General features: G+C 37.8%; 1 protein-coding gene across 6 annotated transcripts in view; it reads right to left on the bottom strand.

Annotated features, from left to right (window-relative positions):
* Positions 1 to 27,905, bottom strand: part of LOC132854331 (uncharacterized) — a 139,708-nt gene that overhangs the window by 18,526 nt on the left and 93,277 nt on the right. For all 6 annotated transcript variants that reach the window (XM_060882620.1, XM_060882621.1, XM_060882623.1 and 3 more), the window contains 2 exons: positions 5,367 to 5,651; positions 317 to 601 (listed from right to left, as the gene is read on the bottom strand). In XM_060882620.1, coding sequence (XP_060738603.1) covers positions 317 to 601; positions 5,367 to 5,651 — 570 coding nt within the window. The remainder of the gene's footprint in view (positions 1 to 316; positions 602 to 5,366; positions 5,652 to 27,905) is intronic.

Here is a 27,905-nt window from a genome sequence, read left to right as displayed (position 1 = left end):
GGGTCATTTAGGAAACAGTGAATCAAAGTGAAAACACATCAGTTTGTACAGGAAAGATACTGATACTAAAAGAACTCAAATAAAATTTGTCCTGGATGCTTTTAAAGATCACATGTTAATAAATACTGATGACGTGGTATTTCATTCTGAGACGATTCTGTCCACTGGATTCGTGCCACATTTAATAGAATTCTTATTAGAAATCTATATAATTTCTGCTGTCAGTTATGGAGTGACTTGTGTCCTATAATTCAGTGCAGTCTGTCCTATAATTAAGTGCTAAACTCTTTATGTTACAGACCACACTGAGACGTACCTTCCACAGACACGGCGTATATCTGAATGTCTTCATTATTCTTGGTGTCCCGGATGGTGTAACTTCCACTATCCCTCGGCTTCATGTCTCTCAGTGTGAGCTCAGGGTAAGTGAGTGATGTTCTGTGTCTGTAATCATCTTTACACTGTAGTGAGTTTTTAGTCACGTTGCAGATCACTTCATCAGCTGAATCACCACTTTTATAAATCACCTCCACTGGCTCTGGTACAGACACCTTCAGCTTCAGATCTTCTTCATACTTCATCTGAACTGGTGTGAACACAGCTGAGGAGAAAAATACATGAGGAACTTCAGCTAGATTTAGACACAAACATAAAGGCTTACAGTCATTAAACGGTCATTGGAAGTTCCTGGTGTTCAGAGTCAGGTTCCTCAGCTCCTTAAGACTGTTTCAGATTCTGAACATCACCTGTATGAACTTCACACCTGTGACACTGACAGATTTCTGAGTTTTTCAGTAGTTTCTAGTCGACTGACTTTAACCACAGACCCTTAACTTTAATGTCTCTGATTAAACATTTTGTACAAAAAAGGTGACATCATTTAGTGGACTTTAAAAGGACAATGATATTTATTTATTAATAATGATATTTATTTCAGTTTGTCCTTCAATGACATTCCACAGTGTGTGTGATTGTATTTACAGACAGAACACAGAGTTCACTCCAGGGTTCATAAAGGCATCACTTAATGAAAATCAAGGACATTTAAGCACTTTTTCCAGCACCTATTTTTTATTTTCAAGTCCAACAGACAACATATTGAACACCTGAAATGTTTCTCATCTGATCTGAGCCACTTCCAAATGTGGTTTTTAATCAGATATATATCTGATATCTGGACATCTGACCTACGTCTAAACACACATGTCTGATTTCTCTTGGAATTCCAAGCCATCACAAGGCGAGAGTGAAACTTGCTCCCAAAGACAGGTAGAGTTTAATGTAGTATAAAGAAGCAGAAATACTAGATATCTTTTCCTATCAGAAAGAAAACACATTCAGCAGCTGCTTTTAATCTCTACCTGGTGAATTAGATTTTTTTTTTAAATAAAGCTTCATTACTGAAAGCTACATAATGTTTCAATGAGGCGATAACGTCACTGTTTTTTTTCTTTTTCGGATTAAACCAAAAGTGTAACCTTCTCTTGCTCACACACGCTCCCCCCCCCCTCTTGCACTCTTTCTCTTTATTATAAATTTTTGAATTCACTGAAATACTTATTTTTCACTGCAGAACTCCACATTGTAAGAAATTACAGAAATTCCACTGTTGTGAAAAATCTTAGTAAAAATAATTAAAGTATCACTCCTTACAATACTATAACCACATTAAAGTATTAAGCCTTGCAAAATATTACAATTGGTGTCATAATACATACGTAGGCGAGGTTGTAGGCCCCAGATGTTGTAATAATTTTAAGGTAATATATGACCAACATATAAATGGCCACACCTGAGTCAAAGTGTAAACAAGAGAAGAAGTTTATTGTGATCATAAACTTAGTAAAAGTAACCAGACTCAGTGCTATCAGGCCTAGTCAGTCTGAGCTCTCTGATCAACAATGTGTGAGGAAGTGAAAGTCAAAAGTTCAGCTGAAACAGGCCTCATGTAGGGAGTAGGGAGAGACAGCTGAATCAGGTGACCAGCTGGACGGACATGCTGATTCTGAGATTAAGGGTCTAAGGGAAAAGGGGAACCTGACCTTTAGTAGAAAGAGAGAAGCTAAGGCTTAAAATATGCATGTGCAAGCCCAGTCTGGAAAGTGACAGACTGAGATCATAACAATGGTTTAGTAAGCTTAAGGAGTCAACATAGAACTCACTTATATACAAAGCAACATTATAAGAGCAAGGGCTTAGCAAAAACAGCAATACAACATAACCAATATAATCGAGAACTTTTATCTTAATTCAAACTCATAAAGATAACATATAATCAATCAATTATATAATCAGGGATGTGGGATGTGATAGCCTGGTGGTTAAGGTGTTGGATTACCAATCGGAAGGTTGCGAGTTCGATTCCTACGTCCACCAGGCTGCAACTGCTGGGCTGATGTAAATATACTCAGTAGAAATCATATTTATAGCAAGAAATGAAATGAGGAAACTTACTCATTGTAAGCTGTAAAAGAGGATTAATACACAAGACATCTGTGTTATGGAAGATTGAGTTAATGACAAGGAGTCATTTTTTTTTTGTTTGTTTGTTTGTTATTTAATGTCTAAAAGATCCAATGTCGAAAAGAATTTTGATTAACATTTGAATTGAACTGATAATACTTTGCAGGATAATACTTAGCTCTCTCTTTCAGTTAGTCTATTCTTTCAGTTTACTGCAATTATGAATACACAACTGAGTGCAATGTTCGCCTGTGCTTCTCAGTAGAAAACAACTGTCTTAGGGACTATCAATTAATCACAGCCATACCTCTAGCCACACTATAAGTGACAGAAATAATAATAATTATTATTATTATTTTCTTTATTTATACAAAATATGATTGTGTGATTAATAGTCATGATACATACTGTTATGGGGCAAAGTAAGCAATCAACCCTGCAAATGAATGCATAAATGCTCTGTATATCTGATCAGACAAAGTGAGCACAAATACAGAGATTCTGCCCAACGTTACAATATTACAACATTTCCCTAAAAACGTACTAAAATGCAAAAAATTTGAAAAATCTACATCAGAGGCCTCCTAAAACAATATATGAGAGGTCAAAAAGTCTTGCTTATTTTTTTCAATATTTTCAATATTCCCTCATCAAACGTTCCTCCTTCAGGCCACTGCAACTCTCCTTTTGTCCGTTCTTGCCATTTTTCATGTACTTATTTATTTCCTTTTCAGCATCTATGTGCTTTATTATTACAATTACAGCTGGTGTGATTAGACTTTTACCCTTCTCCATCATGTGGCACTATCTCTTTAATAAATAAAGTTTTAGTAACTTTAATTAAACATTAATTTATTAATTTATTAATTTATCTATCTATCTATCTATCTATCTATCTATCTATCTATCTATCTATCTATCTATCTATCTATTTATTTATTTATTCTTTCTGTTAAACGTGGTTGTACAGGATTCTTTCTGGTATGGCTCTCAAGATTTAATCTGTCCCACAAGGCAGATATTGTTAAAATTAAATTGTTAAAATTAAATTGAATTTGTTTATTGAATTGAATCAATTAAAATCAATCAATTAGATTATTAAACAATTAACCAATTATCAACCACTGTATCAATTACTCTATCAACCACTTAACAAATCAGACAATCAATCAAACCAATTAATCAATCAATTACAAAAATAAAAATAAATACATCAATAAATCAACTAACTCAATCAATCAATTAACCCAATCAAACAATTAACCCAATCAAACAATTAACCCAATCAAACAATTAACTCAAATGGAAAAAGTTAAACTGTTGCAGTTGCTCAGCAAATAATTCTACCAGCGGTTCATCATCTTCATCAAATGGGTCTTTTATAAAATCACACAATGGTATTTCAGCCTGTTTTTTTTTCCCTAAACGACATAACCAAATTAAAAGTGGTACAGCTCCCATATACTTTGACACTCAGGGGTGTGCCTGGTATCATTGGAAAGGAAACAATCTCTAGTCTCTGATACAAGTGTCAGGGTGATAGACTAGACCTTAGACCTTACTGTAGACCTTACTGACACAGAGCTACAGAGGCTAGAATGGAGGGTTTTTATTTCCGCCATAGTCATTTATCTGAAAAACTGACTAAAATACAACTCAAGGTCATAGCCACATGTCTTAGCTTACTACAGAAAAAAGATAGAAGTTAAAAGACTCAAAAATGGATTTTATATGATTTTTCTACAGATATGTCTGTGCGCTTTTGTTTTGCTTGTTTATTTGTTTATTTTATAACTTTGTATAAAAAGACTGCATGCTGAGTTTAAAAGGCTTATAACCTAGGGAACCCCTTTGCCTAGAAACCTAATCTGAAAAACTGGCTACTGGCGAGAACAACTGTCAAACAAAAGGAGGGTGTTCCAAATAGAATGGAGAGCCATCATTTGTTCCTTAGCTGTCTATCTCTGCTCAACGGGAACCTATTGGCTCATGAGAGGGCTTGTTTGATTCGTTAGACTTTGCTCAACAAACATGGAACCCAAAACAGCAGAATCGTTATCAGTACAGCCCCCCATGCAGGAAAACCAGGCTTTTCTATAACACAGACACACACACACACAGACACACACACACACAGTGGTGCTGAATGAAGTGTGTTTTCTTCACTACAGAGCGACTCTTGTCCCTGTGCACAAACTGAAGCTCCATAAATCTTCAGAATGGACATTTATTAAACCCTCCACAGAAGAGCTGTGTATTTAATCCACTGTCTTTAATGTGAAGGCTTTAGTATGAACCAATCCAGAGTTCTGCTGTTATTGTTGTTGTGTTGTGAAGTTCAGGTGTCTGCAGTTCTGATGTCACAGGGAGACACTGTTAATGTGATTGCTGAAGTTATAGTGGAGTTTAATGTGGAGAGAATCAAAATAAAAACACTCAAAGTTCAGAGTCGTAGTAATGAGTCTGTGTAGAAAGACTGGACCGAGAGTCGGACTGCAGAATGCAAAGCCCAGAATGCAATGCGACTAAAGGACGGTTACAGCAGAGACTCGACTAGTTACAGAGCTACAAGATGGAGAGCAGCAGCAGTTAGTCACAATCGTGGAGTTTTGGGTCATTTAGGAAACAGTGAATCAAAGTGAAAACACATCAGTTTGTACAGGAAAGATACTGATACTAAAAACTCAAATAAAATTTGTCCCTGATGCTTTTGAAGATCACGTGTTAATGAATACTGATGACGTGGTATTTCATTCTGAGACGATTCTGTCCACTGGATTCGTGCCACATTTAATAGAATTCTTATTAGAAATCTAAATAATTTCTGCTGTCAGTTATGGAGTGACGTGTGTCCTATAATTCAGTGTTAAACTCTTTATGTTACAGACCACACTGAGACGTACCTTCCACAGACACGGCGTATATCTGAATGTCTTCATTATTCTTGGTGTCCCGGATGGTGTAACTTCCACTATCCCTCGGCTTCATGTCTCTCAGTGTGAGCTCAGGGTAAGTGAGTGATGTTCTGTGTCTGTAATCATCTTTACACTGTAGTGAGTCTTTAGTCACGTTGCAGATCACTTCATCAGCTGCATCACCGCTTTTATAAATCACCTCCACTGGCTCTGGTACAGACACCTTCAGCTTCAGATCTTCATCAGACTTCATCTGAACTGGTGTGAACACAGCTGAGGAGAAAAATACATGATGAACTTCAGCTAGATTTAGACACAAACATAAAGGCTTACAGTCATTAAACGGTCATTGGAAGTTCCTGGTGTTCAGAGTCAGGTTCTTCAGCTCCTTAAGACTGTTTCAGATTCTGAACATCACCTGCATGGACTTCACACCTGTGACACTGACAGATTTCTGAGTTTTTCAGTAGTTTCTAGTCGACTGACTTTAACCACAGACCCTTAACTTTAATGTCTCTGATTAAACATTTAGTACAAAAAAGGTGACATCATTTAGTGGACTTTAAAGGGACAATGATATTTATTTATTAATAATGATATTAATTTCAGTTTGTCCTTCAATGACATTCCACAGTGTGTGAGATTGTATTTACAGACAGAACACACAGTTCACTCCAGGGTTCATAAAGGCATCACTTAATGAAAAGCAAGGACATTTAAGCACTTTTTCCAGCACCTATTTTTTATTTTCAAGACCAACAGACAACATATTGAACACCTGAAATGTTTCTCATCTGATCTGAGCCACTTCCAAATGTGGGTTTTAATCAGATATATATCTGATATCTGGACATCTGACCCACGTCTAAACACACATGTCTGATTTCTCTTGGAATTCCAAGCCATCACAAGGCGAGAGTGAAACTTGCTCACAAAGACAGGTAGAGTTTAATGTTGTATAAAGAAGCAGAAATACTAGATATATTTTCATATCAGAAACAACACACATTCAGCAGCTGCTTTTTATCTCTACCTGATGAATTTGATTTTTTTTTTTTAAATAAAGCTTCATTACTGAAAGCTACATAATGTTTCAATGAGGCGATAACGTCACTGTTTTTTTCTTTTTCGGATTAAACCAAAAGTATAACCTTCTCTTGCTCACACACGCTCCCCCCTCTCTCTCTTGCACGCTTTCTCTTTATTATAAATTTTTGAATTCACTGAATACTTATTTTTCACTACAGAACTCCACATTGTAAGAAATTACAGAAATTGCACTGTTGTGAAAAATCTTAGTAAAAATAATTAAAGTATCACTCCTTACAATACTATAACCACATTAAAGTATTAAGCCTTGCAAAATATTACAATTGGTGTCATAAGACATACGTAGGCGAGGTTGTAGGCCCCAGATGTTGTAATAGTTTTAAGGTAATATATGACTAACATATAAATGGCCACACCTGAGTCAAAGTGTAAACAAGAGAAGAAGTTTATTGTGATCATAAACTTAGTAAAAGTAACCAGACTCAGTGCTATCAGGCCTAGTCAGTCTGAGCTCTCTGATCAACAATGTGTGAGGAAGTGAAAGTCAAAAGTTCAGCTGAAACAGGCCTCATGTAGGGAGTAGGGAGAGACAGCTGAATCAGGCGACCAGCTGGACGGACATGCTGATTCTGAGATTAAGGGTCTAAGGGAAAAGGGGAACATGACCTTTAGTAGAAAGAGAGAAGCTAAGGCTTAAAATATGCATGTGCAAGCCCAGTCAGGAAAGTGACAGACTGAGATCATAACAATGGTTTAGTAAGCTTAAGGAGTCAACATAGAACTCACTTATATACAAAGCAACATTATAAGAGCAAGGGCTTAGCAAAAACAGCAATACAACATAACCAATATAATCGAGAACTTTTATCTTAATTCAAACTCATAAAGATAACATATAATCAATCAGTTATATAATCAGGGATGTGGGATGTGATAGCCTGGTGGTTAAGGTGTTGGATTACCAATCGGAAGGTTGCGAGTTCGATTCCTACGTCCACCAGGCTGCAACTGCTGGGCCCCTGAGCAAGGCCCTTAACCCTCAATTGTTCAGTGGTATAAAAATGAGATAAAAGGTAAGTCGCTTTGGATAAAGGCGTCTGCTAAATGCTGTAAATGTAAATATACTCAGTAGAAATCATATTTATAGCAAGAAATGAAATGAGGAAACTTACTCATTGTAAGCTGTAAAAGAGGATTAATACACAAGACATCTGTGTTATGGAAGATTGAGTTAATGACAAGGAGTCATTTTTTTTTTTGTTTGTTTGTTTGTTATTTAATGTCTAAAAGATCCAATGTCGAAAAGAATTTTGATTAACATTTGAATTGAACTGATAATACTTTGCAGGATAATACTTAGCTCTCTCTTTCAGTTAGTCTATTCTTTCAGTTTACTGCAATTATGAATACACAACTGAGTGCAATGTTCGCCTGTGCTTCTCAGTAGAAAACAACTATCTTAGGGACTATCAATTAATCACAGCCATACTTCTAGCCACACTATAAGTGACAGAAATAATAATTATTATTTATTTTTTTTCTTTAAATATATATCTTCTTCCAATACTTCTATTAATAAATGCTTATTTATACAAAATATGATTATGTGATTAATACTCATGATATATACTGTTATGGGGCAAAGTAAGCAATCAACCCTGCAAATGAATGCTTAAATGCTCTGTATATCTGATCAGACAAAGTGAGCACAAATACAGAGATTCTGCCCAACGTTGCAATATTACAACATTTCCCTAAAAACGTACTAAAATGCAAAAAATTTGAAAAATCTACATCAGAGGCCTACTAAAACAATATATGAGAGGTCAAAAATTTTTGCTTATTTTTTTCAATATTTTCAATATTCCCTCATCAAACGTTCCTCCTTCAGGCCACTGCAACTCTCCTTTTGTCCGTTCTTGCCATTTTTCATGTACTTATTTATTTCCTTTTCAGCATCTACGTGCTTTATTATTACAATTACAGCTGGTGTGATTAGACTTTTACCCTTCTCCATCATGTGGCACTATCTCTTTAATAAATAAAGTTTTAGTAACTTTAATTGAACATTTATTTATTTATTTATTTATTTATTTATTTATTTATTTATTTATTTATTTATTCTTTCTGTTAAACGTGGTTGTACAGGATTCTTTCTGGTATGGCTCTCAAGATTTAATCTGTCCCACAAGGCAGATATTGTTAAAATTAAATTGTTAAAATTAAATTGAATTTGTTTATTGAATTGAATCAATTAAAATCAATCAATTAAATTATTAAACAATTAACCAATTATCAACCACTGTATCAATTACTCTATCAACCACTTAACAAATCAGTCAATCAATCAAACCAATTAATCAATCAATTACAAAAATAAAAATAAATACATCAATAAATCAACTAACTCAATCAATCAATTAACCCAATCAAACAATTAACTCAAATGGAAAAAGTTAAACTGTTGCAGTTGCTCAGCAAATAATTCTACCAGCGGTTCAACATCTTCATCAAATGGGTCTTATAAAATCACACAATGGTATTTCAGCCTGTTGTCCACCAGGGGTTTCTATCAGGACTCTCAATACTGGGCTCAGCAGGCCTCCAGATTGCCTTTACTTTCTCATACCAATTAGCACATGGAAAGAAACTTTCTAATGCCCACTATTCATCAAAGCCTGTCTTTCTACACCATTTCTATCCTTATACACTCATCAAAGAAATATGTTCTTACTCCCTTGGTTTCAATCTCCAAATCTGTATCTTCTTCAATATCTGAACTCAATTGTTCATCACCCTTACGTCTATATCTCCCATTCACTATGTTATATGTTGTGTTATAACTTAAAAATGACCTGACCAGTAGAGGTCTATAGTGGTGTGTGTATGTGTTGTGATGCACTGATGAGGAAGTAGACGAGTGTATGTTGGAAGCAGCCCGAAGCTGTGCTTGTCTGTGACGTTTTTAATACGAGGAATTAAAGCTTAAAAGCTGAATGACGTTTCTGTTCTTGTATCCAGTTAAGAAACGGACATGAAATTTCATTTTCAATTAAAAGTGGTACAGCTCCCATATACTTTGACACTCAGGGGTGTGCCTGGTATCATTGGAAAGGAAACTGTCTACTATTTATGTGTTCATGTTTTACCATTGCTATATGTTTACACTGTGGAGCTCCTGTACTAGAAAAAATTCCTCGTATGTGAAAACATACTTGGCAATAAAGACCTTTCTGATTCTGATTCTGAAACAATCTCTAGTCTCTGATACAAGTGTCAGGGTGATAGACTAGACCTTAGACCTTACTGTAGACCTTACTGACACAGAGCTACAGAGGCTAGAATGGAGGGTTTTTATTTCCGCCATAGTCATTTATCTGAAAAACTGACTAAAATACAACTCAAGGTCACAGCCACATGTCTTAGCTTACTACAGAAAAAAGATTGAAGTCAAAAGACTCAAAAATGGATTTTATATGATTTTTCTACAGATATGTCTGTGCGCTTTTGTTTTGCTTGTTTATTTGTTTATTTTATAACTTTGTATAAAAAGACTGCATGCTGAGTTTAAAAGGCTTATAACCTAGGGAACCCCTTTGCCTAGAAACCTAATCTGAAAAACTGGCTACTGGCGAGAACAACTGTCAAACAAAAGGAGGGTGTTCCAAATAGAATGGAGAGCCATCATTTGTTCCTTAGCTGTCTATCTCTGCTCTACGGGAACCTATTGGCTCATGAGAGGGCTTGTTTGATTCGTTAGACTTTGCTCAACAAACATGGAACCCAAATGTAGTTTTATAAGTCTCCAATGAGAAGTGAGAGTCGAAAGAATGGCCGGTAGTGAACTACTGTTTACAGTTTTTACATCGTAATTCGGTCAGAAACGTCAAAATTGTGAGGCAAACAAATCGTTTTGGATTACATTCCATTTCCTTGGACTCTTGGGGATTTATGAAAACAATTTGTTTTGGAAAATTTATCGTGGTGGATAAAGGGAAGCATTTTTCTGTAAGTAAACAAACTGAATTAACGCTGCCACTACTAGACAACTAGATTACAGTTTTATGACTGCTATAAATGATATTATGCTTTGTGTGTGGGCTTAAGGGAATCCTGAGAGTCTAAGCTTTTAATCGAGGTGCTGCATGACTGTATATTTTGAAGATTTAATGCTTAAAGGTTACAATGAAGTTTATGCAGCCTCATTTCCTATCGTCGGTGTGCCGTGTACGGCACAGTGGTATACAATACAACACATTAATTCTCCTTTCTCATTTTACTCTATCCATACAACCCTTTGTGTGTACAATGTTCTAATGTTCTAAATGTGTCGTGCAGTGTTGTAATGTAACGGAGTACTACTAATACGAACTACAAAAACTTCTGTACGTTACTGTACTTAAGTAGGAATTTCACGCATCTATACTTTACTTCGCTTTTTTTTACTATTTGATACTATTTTTACTTATTTATTTATCTATTATTATTATTATTATTATTATTATTATTATTATTATTATTTTTACCAATGTCTGCATTCATTGGACACACTGTTTGTAGAGAATCCACACATGAACTTATCTGATTCAAGACTGGCATCATTACATCATGCGTGAACTTTTGGTGTCCTCTTTCACCATTTTAAATAATACCATAACTTTTGGCTTACTATGTAGTCATATAATAATAATAATTATAATACAATACATAATATAAAACTCCACTTGCTTTAAATTCACACTGAGGGCTAAACCCCTGAAATCCTAGAACCTGATCTTGTGCATACTGAAGATCACTAAAATTTTACTTTTTACTTTTACTTCACATACTTAAGTACATTAAATATCAGAAAATTACTTTTGATACTTAAGTACAGTATATATCAGATACTTTAAGACTATTACACACACACACACACACACACACACACACACACACACATATATATATATATATATATATATATATATATATATATATATATATATATATATATATATATATATATAACACAATTCTACATAATATTACATATATACACATATATACATACATACATACACACATACATACACACATATATACATATACATATATATACACATATACAATTCCTAACTCCCTGTCAATTTGTCTAATCAATACACCTATGACTGTAATCACTTCTATTACACACCACACTACAACTCCTCCTCCATTCGGATTATGGAGTTAACAATATCTTGCAATTACTTTTACTACATCAAAAATCAAAAATCAACCCAAATCGTCATTCGGTTCAACAGTACACGTATGCACATAAACAATTCCATACACATATACCGTATACTTATTCCCGTATACTCCCGGGGGCCCCCCCAGTCCTACCATGCAGCCCTGTCTCGCCGGACAGCGGTATCTAGGACTAACGTGTTTTCACCACCTGCCCGTTCTGCCCCGGTCCATGACTTAAATAGCACCCACGCCGGCGGTACACCGCAGGAATTTTCCTTTACCTTTTACTTTATCCAGGCCTACACATTATACCAAATATAAATAACTCATGAGACACACATACACAGTCAACCCAATACAGCCTAAAACAGGAAAATAAAACAGGAACCTCAAACCACAAACCCCCCTTCTCTACTTATGGTTTTTATTTAAAAATTTATTTATTGCTATTTCTCATCCAGCTCTTTTGTTTCACCCTTCAAAGTTCTTGACTTCGAGGGCAGCTGTCTGCCTCCCTCCCCAGGGCCACCCTTCGTCTGTCAGGCCACAGATTCACTATACACAGACTTTTGAATATAACAGGCATCTGCTCACTTCGTTATTATGGCCGGCCTCCGTAGCCCTTCTGAGGGAGTGGTCCCGGTTCCGGACACAGATCACGCTAACCCTTACGAAGCCCCACGTTGGGCGCCATTAAATATGTCGGAACTCGGAGCCTGCCTCCGAGTGGACACATCGCAGGGTGAACCACACTTTTAGAGTTTTAACTGAATATTAACTATTTAAACTAATCTTTACTGAAAACACTATAATTGATACAAATAAAACAATGAGAAGACTTTCCAGACCTGGGTGAGAATGAGCAAACTATTGCAGCCAACAGTTCCATTGAGCTCAAGGAAAAAACCAAGCGAGCATCCCCCTGCAACCCAAAAAGTTTGAACACAAAAAAGCAAGCAAAAAAAGGCCCCCTCCCCATGAAATCTCCTCAATATACACCCTGGCACCTCTAGATACCTTCTATTCATTCAGGTAATGTCTCTTTATTACATAATCCGCCTGACCTTTCCAAATTCTCCTGACTTGAAATTCCACTCCAAGGTACACATCTAAAAGAGCTCATTCCTAAAAAGGTTTAAGTATCATAAGGTAATACGTTTAGGACTCTAAACATATAAAGTTGATTCAATTATAAATATGGGAACGGCAGCAGGACATTAAGCATCAACATGAAAAAAAGGGTCTACGTGGCCGCGATTACCATTTAAAGTGACCACTTGGTTGATAACAATTGTAACAATACCAAGACAAGGTGTACATGACCATGATTAACATTTAAAGACAATCAGCTAGACAACAAGGTGTAGCCCAGGCATTTGGGAGACATTCAGTTCTTACACTCAATACACATTCAAAGCAGAACTTCATTTAAATTACCAAAAGGGAAAACTGTATATAATGCTTGAGCAGGATTTGCTCGGGGTTCTTACGGACTCCGATGAACCCAAAGTACGTCATATATTTTGTCACTGCTATGCTGGAATAAACTTCTTGTTCTTCATTAAGATCTTCACCATCATCATCTTATTTTTACACTACGCATTTTTTATTTCTTACAACATCTAATAAGCCATAGATAAATATCAAACAAAAATAACCTTTATTTTGGGGTCTACATCCGTCCAGTCATATTCAAAACCTTCATGACAACTTACATATAAAATAATAGCACATTTATACATAAGCAGAAGGGCTACCATGTGCATAGTAAAGTTATCACCATCAGTCATTTTGTACGGTTATTAATGTAAACACAGATATCAGATACCAGTCGTGTCTAAATGTGAACGTAAACAGATGAGACAAAAAAATCAGATGTGGTCAAAAGATAGGATCTGTGCATCAAGACTTGCAGTGTAAACACAGCCTCAGTCCAAACCCTTACGTTCCACATGAAACTAGACGAGGTGACTGTGAGGTGACACTTTTCATATCAGTCAAACGGCCACTTCTGAATTACAGCAGTTTGTGTAAGGAACTAACTCATTAACAATTAGGCCATCCTTAAAAATATTCTTGTTTGCCGTAACCCGACCGACCCTGTTAATTTAGGACCGACTCAATTTTTTTTTTTTGCTTTAAGTCCGACCGACTTGCCGGTTGTAAATTTGCGTTAAGACCGACTTTTTTTTTTACTCTTCAAACAACTAATACAAAAGCAATAAAATAATATTAACAGGTTCGGGCACCATAATAAATCTAAAAAAATCATTAAAACAGCTCGACACCACTTTAACTTGGCACGAAGTTCTGGAAAAACTGTGACAGCATCAAAATAAGGTTTGCAATGATGCACCCGAAGGCACGGGTTGAAGACCCAGTTAGTGATGTCACGATAATTAATCGTGTTTAAGGTCGTGTATAAGGCTAAGGTCGTGTATAAGGCTAATTTGTTTAAAGTTTTTTTTTTACATTGAAACTTGAAAAAAAAAAATAGACCTACCTACCGACCTTTTTTTTTTTTTTTTTACTGTTACTGCAAACCAAAATATTTTTAAGGATGGCCTTAACTTACATTTTTTTTTAGGTAATTATAAGCACTTTAAAACAAAACAAGCCAATTTTAATTTCTTTCCAGACGTTAAATCTCTAAATGGTTAATTTAAGCACTTTAAGCACCTTATATGAACCCTGTAGTTCCATCAAACTCTCAGACGCGACGCTGGACTTAATCCTGATGAATCACTCGAGCTGAAGTCAGGACAGAAAAAGAGGGAACTGAGACACACCTCTGTTTTAGATAAACTCCTCCCACACGTGTGACTCTCACATAACTTCTGAATAGAGGTGAAGTCTGTAGTTATGTCTGAGGTCTGAATCCTGATGTGAGTCATTACAGTATTAAACCCTCACTGTTTAATGCATTTCACTCTAATTATGATCCTAATAATTCACAGAACATTTTATCAGCAGGAGAAGAGATAAAGACACTTACTCTCTATGACGAGGCGCACATGAGCGTAGTCTGAGTCTCTACATTCACATGCGTACTCGTTCCTCTTACTGTAATCAGCTTCAGTGATGGTGAGAGAGAAATCTCCCTTCAGGTACTGATCATGAGAGATATTAAATCCCTTCTCTGCCCAGCATGATTTCTGATCACACCGAGCCAGGACAACACCACGATCTCTAAGTAGGTTCCATTGTAATAAACCAGTACATGTAGATGTACATGAGAGCGTCACTGGCTGATGAAGCTTCCCCCGTGTAGGACAGGTCTCAAGAGCTGAGACAGGAGCTGAAAGAGAGAACAAATTGAGAGTGTGTAGTGTATATTGTGTAGTTATAGTGTGTAATGTGTAGTGTACAATGTGTAGTGTTTTTTTGTGTAGTTTTGTGCAATGACACTGACCAGTAGTGAATGTGAGTGTATAGTGTATAGTGTTTATTGTATAGTGCAGAGCCGATCAGCCCTATACGCTCACTATGCAAGTTGCGTAGGGCCCCACAAATTACGCAAGGCCCCGCCTCTCCCTGCCTCATTTTACAGCGCGTGTTAATGTTTACTGTGTAGATGACAAAATGAAGCAGAGCTATACATCTGGCCATGAAAAGAAAAAAAAAGAAACAAAATGAGAGTGAAATGCGAGAACAGCAATCAGGTAAACTTGTGTTCTCTTCAGGTTTGATGTCAGCAAGAGCAAATAACAGTAAAGTTGATGTGATTCTGTCTCTAGTCTCTATCTGACTAGCTACATTAGCTGTGCAGTGCTGCCAGTGCATCTCTTGGCCTGTCTGTCACACAACAATTTATTGCGTGAACATTCGCGTGAATAAATGCCCAAGGGCAACGGTGTTTATAAACGGCAGCTCGATAACCGCGCCGCGCGTCAACATGCGTTCATATGCGTGTGCAATCGTGCACGAAATGACGCGCGCTTTCCAGCAGCAACATCTGTGTGGGGACCAGTACAAAACGTAGCGTGATAGCACTCCTAAATGACAATGTTTATAGTCTCTCAATCAAGGTTACAACAACGTTAATGCAATATGGAAACCAATGGATTTTCATTGGAGTGGGCATAATGCCAGGTGAATATGAATGCACATCCCTCAGTAAATAATAACCATCAGGGATCAAGTATTGCTCTCATGCATACTATAAAACACAGTGATACGGTATGACAAGCCATTTTAGCTTTTGTTTCTGATCATTTCTGATATCCGCTATTGCATATTTCCTAGGAGCAAACTTTTTTTTTAAAAGTAGGGAGGTTTGTAGTGGGAGCAGTGGGGTGTCAAGTGTGAATGTGTGACAAATGGTTTGCATGGCTCACGGGTCAGGTAGGAGGGCCCCTTAGCAGAATTTTGCTTAGGGCCCCAGGGAGGTCAGGATCGGCTCTGGTATAGTGTGTACTGTTTATTTTAGTGTGTAGCGTTTATTGTGTAGTAACGACACTTACCAGTGGTGAATGTGAGGATGAAGAAGAGGACACAGTGATGAAGGCTGAGGAGCTGCATGGCTGAGGAGACACAACACCACCATCAGCACTGCACAGGTGGAGAATAAAGCAGGAGACACTTTACTTTCATTTAATATTTATTTGTTAAACATTCATTTTTTTAATGATTTTTATTTTTGCAGATAATAATAATTCAAGTTCAAGTTCAAAGTGTTTATTGTCATATGCACAGACAGAAAGCATATTTCCCTGCACAATGAAATTCTTACTCTGCTGTCCACACTAAATAATACACTCAACTAAAAATATATAAAATAAATTAGTTATGTACATCCTTTATTAGTTAGTTATGTACATCCTAAATTAGTTAGGTGCATCCTTCCATCAACAAGTAAGCAGTGACTGCATACAAACATATAGTGTGAAAGATGAAAGATTTCAACATGTACAAATTGATAGAACACAACCAGCAGCTTTTTAAAAAAAATCCCCAAACTCACAGGATATTTCAAGCCTGCAGACACAAACACCTCTGTAACAACTTGTTAGTCAGCTTTTAGAAGACGCTAGACAGAGTGACAGCATGGATATAAAACATGCCCTGCATACAATCAAGTCAGTGGTAACAAAACAACAGACTTTTCAGAGCACTGCGCTTGTAAATTTTCTTGTAAATGTGTCTTGAATTGATGAATTGTGCAGATGAACCTTGACTGTCACTAATGAAGGGGCGTGTACACCTTCAGATCTACCAATAATCAACTAGTTCTCTTAAATAGGTCAAGGCTGAATCTCGTGAACCTTTAAACTGGCGAGTGTATGTAATAAGAGCAAAACACAGATTTACAATTGTTGAAAATGGATGAACAACTAGGAAACAAATATGGTCGAGAACCAAGAATAAGGATGCATGCTGGAAGGGTAAGGAGGCAAAATAGAGGAAGAAGAGGCCAGAGACAAAGGCCACGTTCACACTGCAGGTAAAAGTGGCCCAAATCTGAATCTGAATCATGAATTTTTTTGGGGTCAAGTGACCAGGTCAGACTTCTTCAGGAGTAGTGTGAACACTCAAATCTAGCCCAGATCTGATTTTTTCATATCAGATTCAGACCACTTCCATATGTGGTCCTGAATCAGACCCAAATCTGATTTTTTCCAATGTGGCCGCAGTGTGAACAACCACGGCGGATTTGATGCGACTTTTACGTCAATCTACATCGACATTCGTCACAATTATGCGCCAGCGAGTACGCACACAAACGTGACTACGCCTACAAAATGGATCAAATAATCAAAAGTTGCAAAAGTCGACATCTGAAAATCTCTGTCAACTGCGTCTCTGTGCTGCCATTACAGAAACATTTAGAAAGAAAAGCGAAAATGCTTACTTCCTCCATAACCTCGCCAACTTTAGCGCAACGGCGTGCTGCGTGTGATGTCAATGTTATTGCGCATACGTTTGCGCATGCGGGTCAGTTCGAAACAGCAAACAGTTCACACTGGTATCTGATATAGGCCACATTTTAAAAGGTAATGTGAACAGCCAAACAAAAAAATCAGATCTGAGCAAAATATCCAAATTGAGCATTAAGACGCAGTGTGAACGGGGATTTAGAGCCACTAGTGTGGACCATGTTGTCAATCATGGCCTCACAATGGCTGAGGCGGAGGGTACAGCCGAATATTGGGAGATGAGGAACAACTGTGTGTTCAATAATTCAGTCATTTGGTAGAGAGAACAGGTATGTAATCCACCAGTGTGGACTGTGCTGTTATAGTGTGTGTATACTTTCTCTAACACATCTAAGTATAAATGTATTGCATTAGTGCATTTTTTCCACACAGGACTGCAGGATTACCTCATAGGGGTGCAGAGGACCCCTTTTCACACCCCAACAAGAGGAGGCTATTTGCACCATGGTCCGAGCAAACAATGCCATTAGGTTAAGTAGGGCTGGGCGATTTGGCCTAAAATCAAAATCTCGATTAATTGAACATTTTAACTCGATTACGATTAATGAATGATTATTTTATTTTTATTTTTTTTGCCCTCATAGTTCACTGACAAGTTTTGTTTAGTAAATATGCTCACATATTACAAGTGAGAGATTTCTGAATGAAGGGTGTATTACTTGATTTTAAAATAATTGAAGGAAACACACACTATCTACTATCTATGATTATTTATTGAACATCAATGTTGAACAACTGAAATTAAAGCACACATTGCCTAAAACGAACAGTCACTTTGTTCTTATAAAAAAAAAAAAACTTGCACTTTTGGAAACAAAATCAATTATTTTCAATGTTTTTCATATTAAAAGTAGAAAATAAGCAGTATCTCTTCTAAATAAAATAACTCTTGTATAGCTTCGCTCCACTGTAGCCAAGGGAGTCATATCCTTTGCGATGTAATAACAAATAGCGTCAGTTATTTCTTTCCATCTTCTTGAACTCTTCTCATACTGTGTGGCATTTGTGAATGCATTTGTTATCGACATCTGCTTTGCGGAGGCACTTGTTGCTGGGCGCTTGTCAGTCTCTTTTTGTTTTTTTTGAGCCATGCACTGTTCATATTCAGTAACGTGATTGCGCTCCAAGTGTTGAAACAAATTGGTGGTGTTACCTTTGGGTGTCGAAACTGTTTTTCTACAGTGTCTACATCTGACTTCATTTTGTTCGATGTCATCCTTACTGAAGCCAAAATGTGTCCAAACAAGCTGCTCTTGTTGCTCAGTTGTCTGAATGTTTAAGCTCTCCATGCTCGACGGAATAACGTAACGTAACGGAGGGGGGTCACGTGACTCCACACGCGGTAGTGTTTTTAATGGGAAAGTAATCGAAATAATCGACTTGGAAAAATTTGATCGATTATAGGTTCTGAATGTCGATTTCGATTACTTTTCGATTAATTGCCCAGCCCTAAGGTTAAGGGAAATACAAAAGGCTGTTGTAGAAGATAATAATGTATTTGAAAATATCCAGTCTGTTAGCATCTCAACTATCGATAGGGTGTTGAAGAGACACCACATGAGCATGAAACAGCTGTACCGTGTACCATCTCAAAGGAATGATGACAGAGTGAAGGAGCAACGATACCAGTATGTACAGGTAAAACATCTATGGGCATATTTTATCTAATTTACATAAACTGCTTATAGTGACTACATTTGCTATAGCTGTAGGAAAAATATAAATATTTGATATAACTGTATCTTTTGAAATGAAATGAACGTGCATAACTAATTGGGTATCTTCTGGGTTGTAGCATATAATGGAATTGGAGTCAAGTGAACTTTATATATGTGGATGAGGCTGGCTTCAATCTGAGCAAAAGCAGAAGACGTGGTCGAAATGTCATCGGTCACAGAGCTACTGTTGATTTGCCAGACCAGCAAGGAGGAAATATCACTATGTGTGCTGCTATCTCAGGGAGCAGGGTGTGCTATCTCATATTCCCCTTATAGGCCCATACAACACACAGCATCTCCTCACCTTCTTAGAGATCCTCTATAGGGCTCTCATCCCTGATGATGAGAGGGGTCCATTTCCAGATGATTTACCAAAGTATGTGATACTTTTGGATAATGTGAGTTTCCATCACTTAAACACCATCAGGCAATGGTTTCTGACCCATAACAGGATGCTGATGCAAATTCTCCCACCCTATTCCCCATTCCTCAACCCAATTGAGGAGTTCTATTCAGCATGGAGGTGGAAGGTCTATGATTGTCAGCCACATACTCAGATGACCCTGCTGGCTGTGAGGACATCACAGCGGAAGCCTGCAGAGGCTGGATAAGACATTCCAGAAGATTTTTTCCACGCTGCATTGCAAGGGATGATATCTGTTGTGATGTGGATAAAAATCTGTGGCCCGACAGACTGGGATGTCAGAGGGTAGAGACAGATTGCACTGTATAGTGCGGCATGCAGAGTTCTGCCTAAGAAGTGTTTCCTATGTTTACCTTTTGGAATTTTAATTTGTCTCTTTTTATTTTCTATTATATTGACATTATATTGTAATTTTTTTGTCAGTCCACTAGTAAAGAAAAAGAAAAAAGTGTGAATCCTGTCCAGTCTCTTACACTTAGAAGACATTCAGCCTCGTGCATTTTCAATACTTGTGATCCAAAACATAGTTTACATCAGGAAATACTAAAATAAAGCATTGTCATATTGAAAAAATGACTAAACATTTTGACTGTCTTGTTCGTAAACAATGATAAAAGGACTTGTTATTTTGATGGCAATGATATGTTCATTGACACAAATACTTACGTTTGAGAGAAGTACTAAGGATTTTGAGCAAAAAAACAGGCTTTTGAAAGAAATCCAATGTATTGTGCTGTTTGTACACATTGTTTTGAGAATGCACTTACTGATTTGCAAATCTTAAGGATGATTCGAGAAATGCTCCAAAGCAACTGAGAAAAACTGTAAATACTGCAGAGATTTGGAAATTGACTTATTGGATAAACTTTCACATTTTAAAGCAATCGTACAAAAGGAAACCAACACCACAGCAAGAACGCTTATGAGGATAATAAAACATCCGTTAGCTTCTGTATTTCCAACATGGACATCGCTCTCTGCTTATTTCTCACACTACCTGTAACAAATGCCAGCGGTGAAAGGTCATTTTCAAAACTGGCTTTGGTGAAAAACTTTCTGCGTTCTGTTATGAGCCAGGAGCGTCTCTGTCGTCTAGCTTTAATGTCTCTGGGGAGCAACAATCCCCAGAAACTGGATTTTACCAACACCATCAAAGATTCGCAGTAAGAAAAATGAGGCAGAAAACTTTTTAAAGGTAGACAATTAAAATGTATTCGTACATTAGCTCAATTTTAAACTGTACATGGGGAGGGAGGGGCCCAGAGTAATGCTGTAGCCCAGGGGCTTTTGTCTATTTAAATGCCCCCCTGCTGACAACTGTGCTGAAAATTCAGCAGCTGAGTTCCTCAAACTGTAGACAGAATGACACTTTCTCCTGTTTAAGCAGTTTTAAAGAAAACAAGCCAATAGTGACGTCATTAGAAAATCTCCAGCATTTCTTACACAGAATTAGACTGAATTACTGTGTAAAACTTTATTTAACACTTAATATAAACTCTGCTTTAATGATGATTGGGGTTACAGAGAAAACACTTCACTAAACAGCCAGAATTCCAGCTCCTGAATCTTCCAACAGGAGGAAGAGAAAATGTTAGTGTTTTAATCCTTTTATGGCATCATGTGATGACTTCTGTAAAACCTGAACTAAAGGTTGTGATCAATGTATAATATAGATAGACAGACAGACAGACAGACAGACAGAGAGATAGATAGATAGATAGATAGATAGATAGATAGACAGACAGACAGACAGACAGACAGACAGACAGACAGACAGACAGATAATTCTGCACAATAAGATCATGAACAGATTGAAGCAGCGCTGGTGTGAACCTGTGAGATTCTGATACTGTGGTGAGAACTGAGTTCACTTCATATTACCCTAATACACTAATTCCTTATTACTCTATTACCCTACTAACCTACTACAGAGGGTGAAAAGCAGCACCCCAGAGCAGCAGTATTCTCAGATTCTCACTATTCTTGGAACAGGAAATGAGTAAAAACCTGATGATCTGCTGCTTCCGCTGAGATTCTGCAGAATGAAGAAGATGCACACTGCGCTGTCCCATAATGCAACGGGGCACAGAAGAGCTGTGAGAATAAACCATAGAGGAAGAAGGACGGTGACTCTGTTTAAGTGCTGTGGAGATAAACATTGTTCCTTCTGCTTCATCTGTACTTCTTTAACTACACCTGAATAAACTGATAACCTGATGAAGGTTTAAACATAAAAAAGGTTTGTCGCTTATTACGATGTCAAAAGTCATATGAAAATAACAACATGGCAGCTGCGGTTTGTCCGGATTGTGTTCATAATAAACACATATAATGATCAGTGGCCGAGCAGCACGTACTGAATCACTCGCAATAGACACTGAATCACTCGCAATAGACACTGAATCACTCGCAATAGACACTGAATCACTCGCAGTAGATACCGAATCACTCGCAGTAGATACCGAATCACTCGCAATAGACACTGAATCACTCGCAATAGACACTGAATCACTCGCAATAGACACTGAATCACTCGCAATAGACACTGAATCACTCGCAATAGACACTGAATCACTCGCAATAGACACTGAATCACTCGCAATAGACACTGAATCACTCGCAATAGACACCGAATCACTCGCAATAGACACCGAATCACTCGCAATAGACACCGAATCACTCGCAATAGACACTGAATCACTCGCAATAGACACCGAATCACTCACAATAGACACTGAATCACTCGCAATAGACACTGAATCACTCGCAATAGACACTGAATCACTCGCAGTAGATACCGAATCACTCGCAGTAGATTTTAACACATTTGATGGCGGGAGTGACTGATACAGTTAAAGCGGAAGCGAAACAAATGCAGATTCTGGACTTCTTAAACAGCAAAAAATAAAAATCTAAGCGCTAATATTGATCCTTATAAGCAGTTAAACACAAAGAGCAGAAGTAAAGATAAAGCAGATTGTGTGTGTGTGTGTGTGTGTGTGTGTGTGTGTGTGTGTTTCAGCCCCCGACTTCACCAGACCGTTATAAACTCCACCCTGTTCCAGATCCGCTATAACACACTGACACCGAGCTGATCGTTCACCATTAAAATAATCACACTTCACTTACATTACAGCTCTGTATCAACACATTACTGTGTGTAAACCTCAATCTGTAGTGTATAATACTGGAATATCTGTAATCAACTCACCAGGAGAAGAGCTTTACTTTTCTCTCGCCTTTGTCTCGATTAAACTACAGAAAAACACACCCTATTCTCCACTTTCGCTTTCGTACATCCGGTGACGTCATCGCTCTAAGGCCGTGTGTGTGTGAGACAGAGAGAGACACACAGAGAGAGAGATAGGGAGAGACAGAGAGAGAGAGAGAGATTTTTTTTTAGATTTTTTAAAGGAAACTTTACAGATTTAAAAAAAAGTCACGCTGATCGTGACATCGCAGACTCAACCAAAAAAAAAAGATAAATGTATAAACACAATATACCACAGGACAGGACAGGACCCCACCATCACATAGAGAGCTGTGAAAAGCTGTGAAGAGCTGTGTTTCACCTCTCTAGCAGCTGTGTGGTTAGTCGAGCTTACCTGATTCCCAGGAGTGCTGCTGTGGTGTCCACCTCTGCCAGATTTGGTCCTGCAAAGTTCAGCAAGCTGCCTAGTGTTAAAGTCCCTGAGTTTAGAAGAACCTTGTTGAGTCCTAGCAGGTTACAATTAGTAAATGTTAAGTCCAATCGAGCTCCGTGGACTAGAGGTTCCTCTAGCAGTCAGTAGAGGGAACATGCAGCCTCCGTCCTCTGCCTGCTGAACAAACTCCACACCTTAAACGGATTTCTGTAGAACGCTGGCAATTTCAGAGTGTCAACTTCACAGGGATTCATCAGAAAGAGTGACTTACAAAGGTTCAGTTCTTCTGTGCTGTTTAAAATTGAGCATGCAGCAGCTCTCCAGTTGGATTCTGCAGGTCCATTCAGAAGTCTCTGCTTTGTAGATGAATGAGACCTTGTCCACCTTCTGCTCTTGGCAAAAACAGCACACTTTGTGGAACCCAATGCAAATTGTCCCAGAAAAAAAACCACTAATACAGCTTGTACCTCTTTGATAAAACTTACCGGGGGGTCAAGACAAGCCATTCTGTGCCACAATAAGGATGCCACTAGATTAAAACCCTTCCTCTATATGACATATTCGGTGACAGCCATTTCCACTTTGCTAATCGGCCCTTAACTTTCTCAATTAACCCTTCCTAGTTCTTCATCATGTCTGCCTCGTCTCCTAAAACAACCCCCAGGTATTGGAAACCCCCTCTCTTCCAAGTTAGCCCCTCATGAAGCTTTGGTTTTTCACCCGGCCAGTAGTGTTAATTTCGTCAGACGAGACGAGACGAAATATGTTCGTCAACAACCTTTTTTTTCATGACTAAGATGAGACGGTGACAAGACTGCACCACTGTCCAAAAACGCTGACTAAGACTAAATTAACATGCATTATTGTTATCTCTTCATTTTCGTCTACAATTGTCTCTGCTTTTTCATCAGCTGTTACGCCTTTAAAATATTTAGAACGAGTTTGTGGCTTCGCGCTGTTGCTCAAAAAAAATTTGTCCACACTCCGCTCAAAAAAAAAAGCGCAAGTCCACCCCTGGTCTAGGCAGGCTTTTTGTGTTAAATTATATTTCCTGTCGCTGCGCAGACTCTTTTATTGTACATGACAGCTTATGTCACGATGACCGGTCTTTGCATTACGATTAAAAGCAGTATCAATAAAGTAAAAAATTTGATGTGCAGTTAAGTTCGAGTGTATGCACTGTTTAAACGAGTGTTCTCAACTTCTCACTGATACTTTTGTGATTCGCGGAGTTTTGACAAGTTTTATAGCCTTGATATTGTTTCTTATTCAAAAGTGGTGACAGAAAAAACTCAACACCCCCAACCTGAAACCTCTTCCCACGCCTCTTTGAAAAGCAACCCTCTGCCATTAGACACATTGACTTCTCAATGAATTGATTTAGGTCAGGAAAATATTCACTAACCCTCACTCCCCTTCTGTTCTTGGTTGTGAATCAGCCTGTGAGTCAGACATCTCACTATCACTATTATGTTCTTCACTTTCAGCTACGTCCGCTTTTTTAACAAGTCTGAGGCCATCATCTTTATTACTTTTTTCCTTTTCATCGGAGTGGACTAGGTGACCTTCCTTACCACAGCATAAACACATCATTTTACCGGTAGTGGCGAACACTACATAATCAAAACCATATATACGGAAATTAAACGCTATGTTCAGCATTATCTTTAACAATCATGTACACAAATCTCCTAAAAGAAGCAACCTCTTTGAGTAATGGTGACTTGCTTGTGATCGGTATCTCTTTAACTGAGGAAACCGGGTTTTCCGTGGCAAGAAAGGGCTTCAAGTAAGATTTTATCCCACTATGGTGGGACGTTGGAGAGAGTAACTTTCTTCGATGCCGTGGAAAGTGGCAGAATATCAGTGAGAACTCCCATTATTACTATTCTACTGGCTACCATTTCGGTCACTTTTTCAACAGTACTGAGAAACACAACAGTTGCGTAGTTCATCCTAGTTCAACAACTTCCCCTATGGCCAAACACACGTCTTCAACACTGGCTGCAGACGCCACTTTAACACCATGGCGCCGTGCAAAAGTGTTTAAATTCCGCACCCCTCGGGCCGCAATGCTTCCCCTATAAAGGGTTACACATGGCCCTCCGAGACAATAACACCAACAAGGAAACAGTCAAAAGTGCACAAACTCTTACTAACTTGAGAAAGCAACGAAAAGAAAAAAATAAAGATACAAAGTAATGAAAATAGAGCTACAATAGACACTCTCACACAACCATGCTCTCACTCACACAACGCTCCACCCACTCACTCACTCACAAATGTGCAGAGAGAGAGAGAGAGAGAGAGAGAGAGAGACAAAGAGATACAGAGAGAGACAGAGACAAAGAAAGAGAGAGACAGAGACATAGAGAGAGAGAGACAGAGACAGAGAGGGAGAGAGAGAGAGAGAGAGAGAGAGAGAGAGAAAGATGATCTGTGGAGACCTGAATGCCCGCCCCTGTTCTCTCCCAGACATCAACACAGAACATAGAAGCAATTTTATATTAGGCCAAAATTGCCCAAGAAATCTGAATAACCTTCCCCGCCAGTACTTCGACTTGCAGGTCAACAAAAATGGAAAGGATCTGCTGTAGCTCTGTCAAAAGCTGGGTCTGTACATTGTTAACGAAAGAACACAAGGACACTCTTTGGGAAGGTACATGTTCTGCTCACCTCTTGGCAACAGTACAGTAGATTATATGATAACAGATTTAGACCCTTTCTATGTCAGCGCATTCACTGTTAAACAACTAAATACAACAAAGAACACAATTCTTCACCCAGGAACGTGAAGTGAGACAGGGTTGCTGCCAGATAGATGATAGATAGATAGATAGATAGATAGATAGATAGATAGATAGATAGACAGACAGACAGACAGACAATTCTGCACAATAAGATCATGAACAGACTGAAGCAGCGCTGGTGTGAACCTGTGAGCTTCTGATACTGTGGTGAGAACTGAGTTCACTTCATATTACCCTAATACACTAATTCCTTATTACTCTATTACCCTACTAACCTACTACAGAGGGTGTAAAGTAGGGCTGGGCAATAAAACGATAACGATATATATCGCGATAGACATGTGATCGATATCAATAAAAAATGTGTTCAATAAAACCTTTGATATTTTTTATTCTTCGTCAGAAGAAAACAGAGGTTGCGAAGCAAGTTTGGTTGCATTAACAAAGGCACTCACTCTCTGGTAACCTAGCAACGTAGGGAGTGACACGCTAACAGCCAATCATGTAACAGTATCACATATGGTTGCGCCATATCGTTGTCTCGTGCTGGTCTGCTGGATTCCTCTTCAGTAACCGGCGACTGATAAGCAGAAAATGAGCGCTGCAGCGAGCAAGGAAATTGTAAATAAAACTGGACTGAAAATATACTTGAATAGTTCAACTTCAAGTATGATTAGAAGACTTACTTGAAGAGTTACTTGAAGAGTTACTTTTTCATATTTCTGAGGGTTTTATATTTCAAACAATGTTACTGTACTGTATCAGGTTTGTTCTTTATATTACAGATGTATCTCAGTCTACCTCAGTTTTATTTATGTTTACAAAACACTGCACATATTTTAAAACACTTTATTCACCAGAAGGTGAACAGCTAGTGAACTTCCTAGCACTAAACTTGCACTAAATGCTCAGGTTTCTCTATGTTTATATTTAACACTTTGCACTATTTTATTACACTTTATTAAGCATTCCTTACATTTTCTTTCATTTTGCACCTTAAATGTTAAGAGATAATTGTTAAGTGTTCATTGTGACTTTAGACTTATGTTTACATTATAATTATTAGAGTTTTCCTGGTTGTTGATATTTCTGTCTTAATAACTGAGGGGATTATGATCAGAGGAAGGTTAAGTTTAAAATAAAAATGTTTAAATGTAATATATTTTTCTCCTGGTCCTTATTTTAAATGGGTCATAAAAAATATCAATAACTATCGATATCGACTGATATGAAACACTGATATCGTGATACAGTTTTCCATATTGATATCGACCGATATGAAACAATGATATTGTGATACAGTTTTCAGCCATATTGCCCGGCCCTAGTGAAAAGCAGCACCCCAGAGCAGCAGTATTCTCATATTCTCACTATTCTTGGAACAGGAAATGAGTAAAGCCTGATGATCTGCTGCTTCCACTGAGATTCTGCAGAATGAAGAAGATGCACACTGCGCTGTCCCATAATGCTACGGGGCACAGAAGAGCTGTGAGAATAAACCATAGAGGAGGAAGGACAGTTTCAATATACCTGTCAAGATCATCTCTGAATAGAGAAAAGCAAATTTTTGTTTATGTATGTGAAATTTAGCCAGAAGGAAACACAAATTAATTATGTAATATTTTCCTATATTCTCTTTAGAATAGTCGAAAAGATTCAGTGGCTACTGCGGGTGATTCACTGACTACTGAGAGTGATTCACTGACTACTAAGAGTGATTCAGTGCCTATTTGCGAGTGATTCTGTATCTACTGCGAGTGATTCACTGTTTACTGCGAGTGATTCAGTGTC

The sequence above is a fragment of the Tachysurus vachellii genome, chromosome 12 (genome assembly GCF_030014155.1).
Source record: "Tachysurus vachellii isolate PV-2020 chromosome 12, HZAU_Pvac_v1, whole genome shotgun sequence".
Lineage (NCBI taxonomy): Eukaryota > Metazoa > Chordata > Actinopteri > Siluriformes > Bagridae > Tachysurus > Tachysurus vachellii.
Note: the sequence above shows the minus strand (reverse complement) of the source record. Positions and strands in the feature narration are given on the sequence as shown.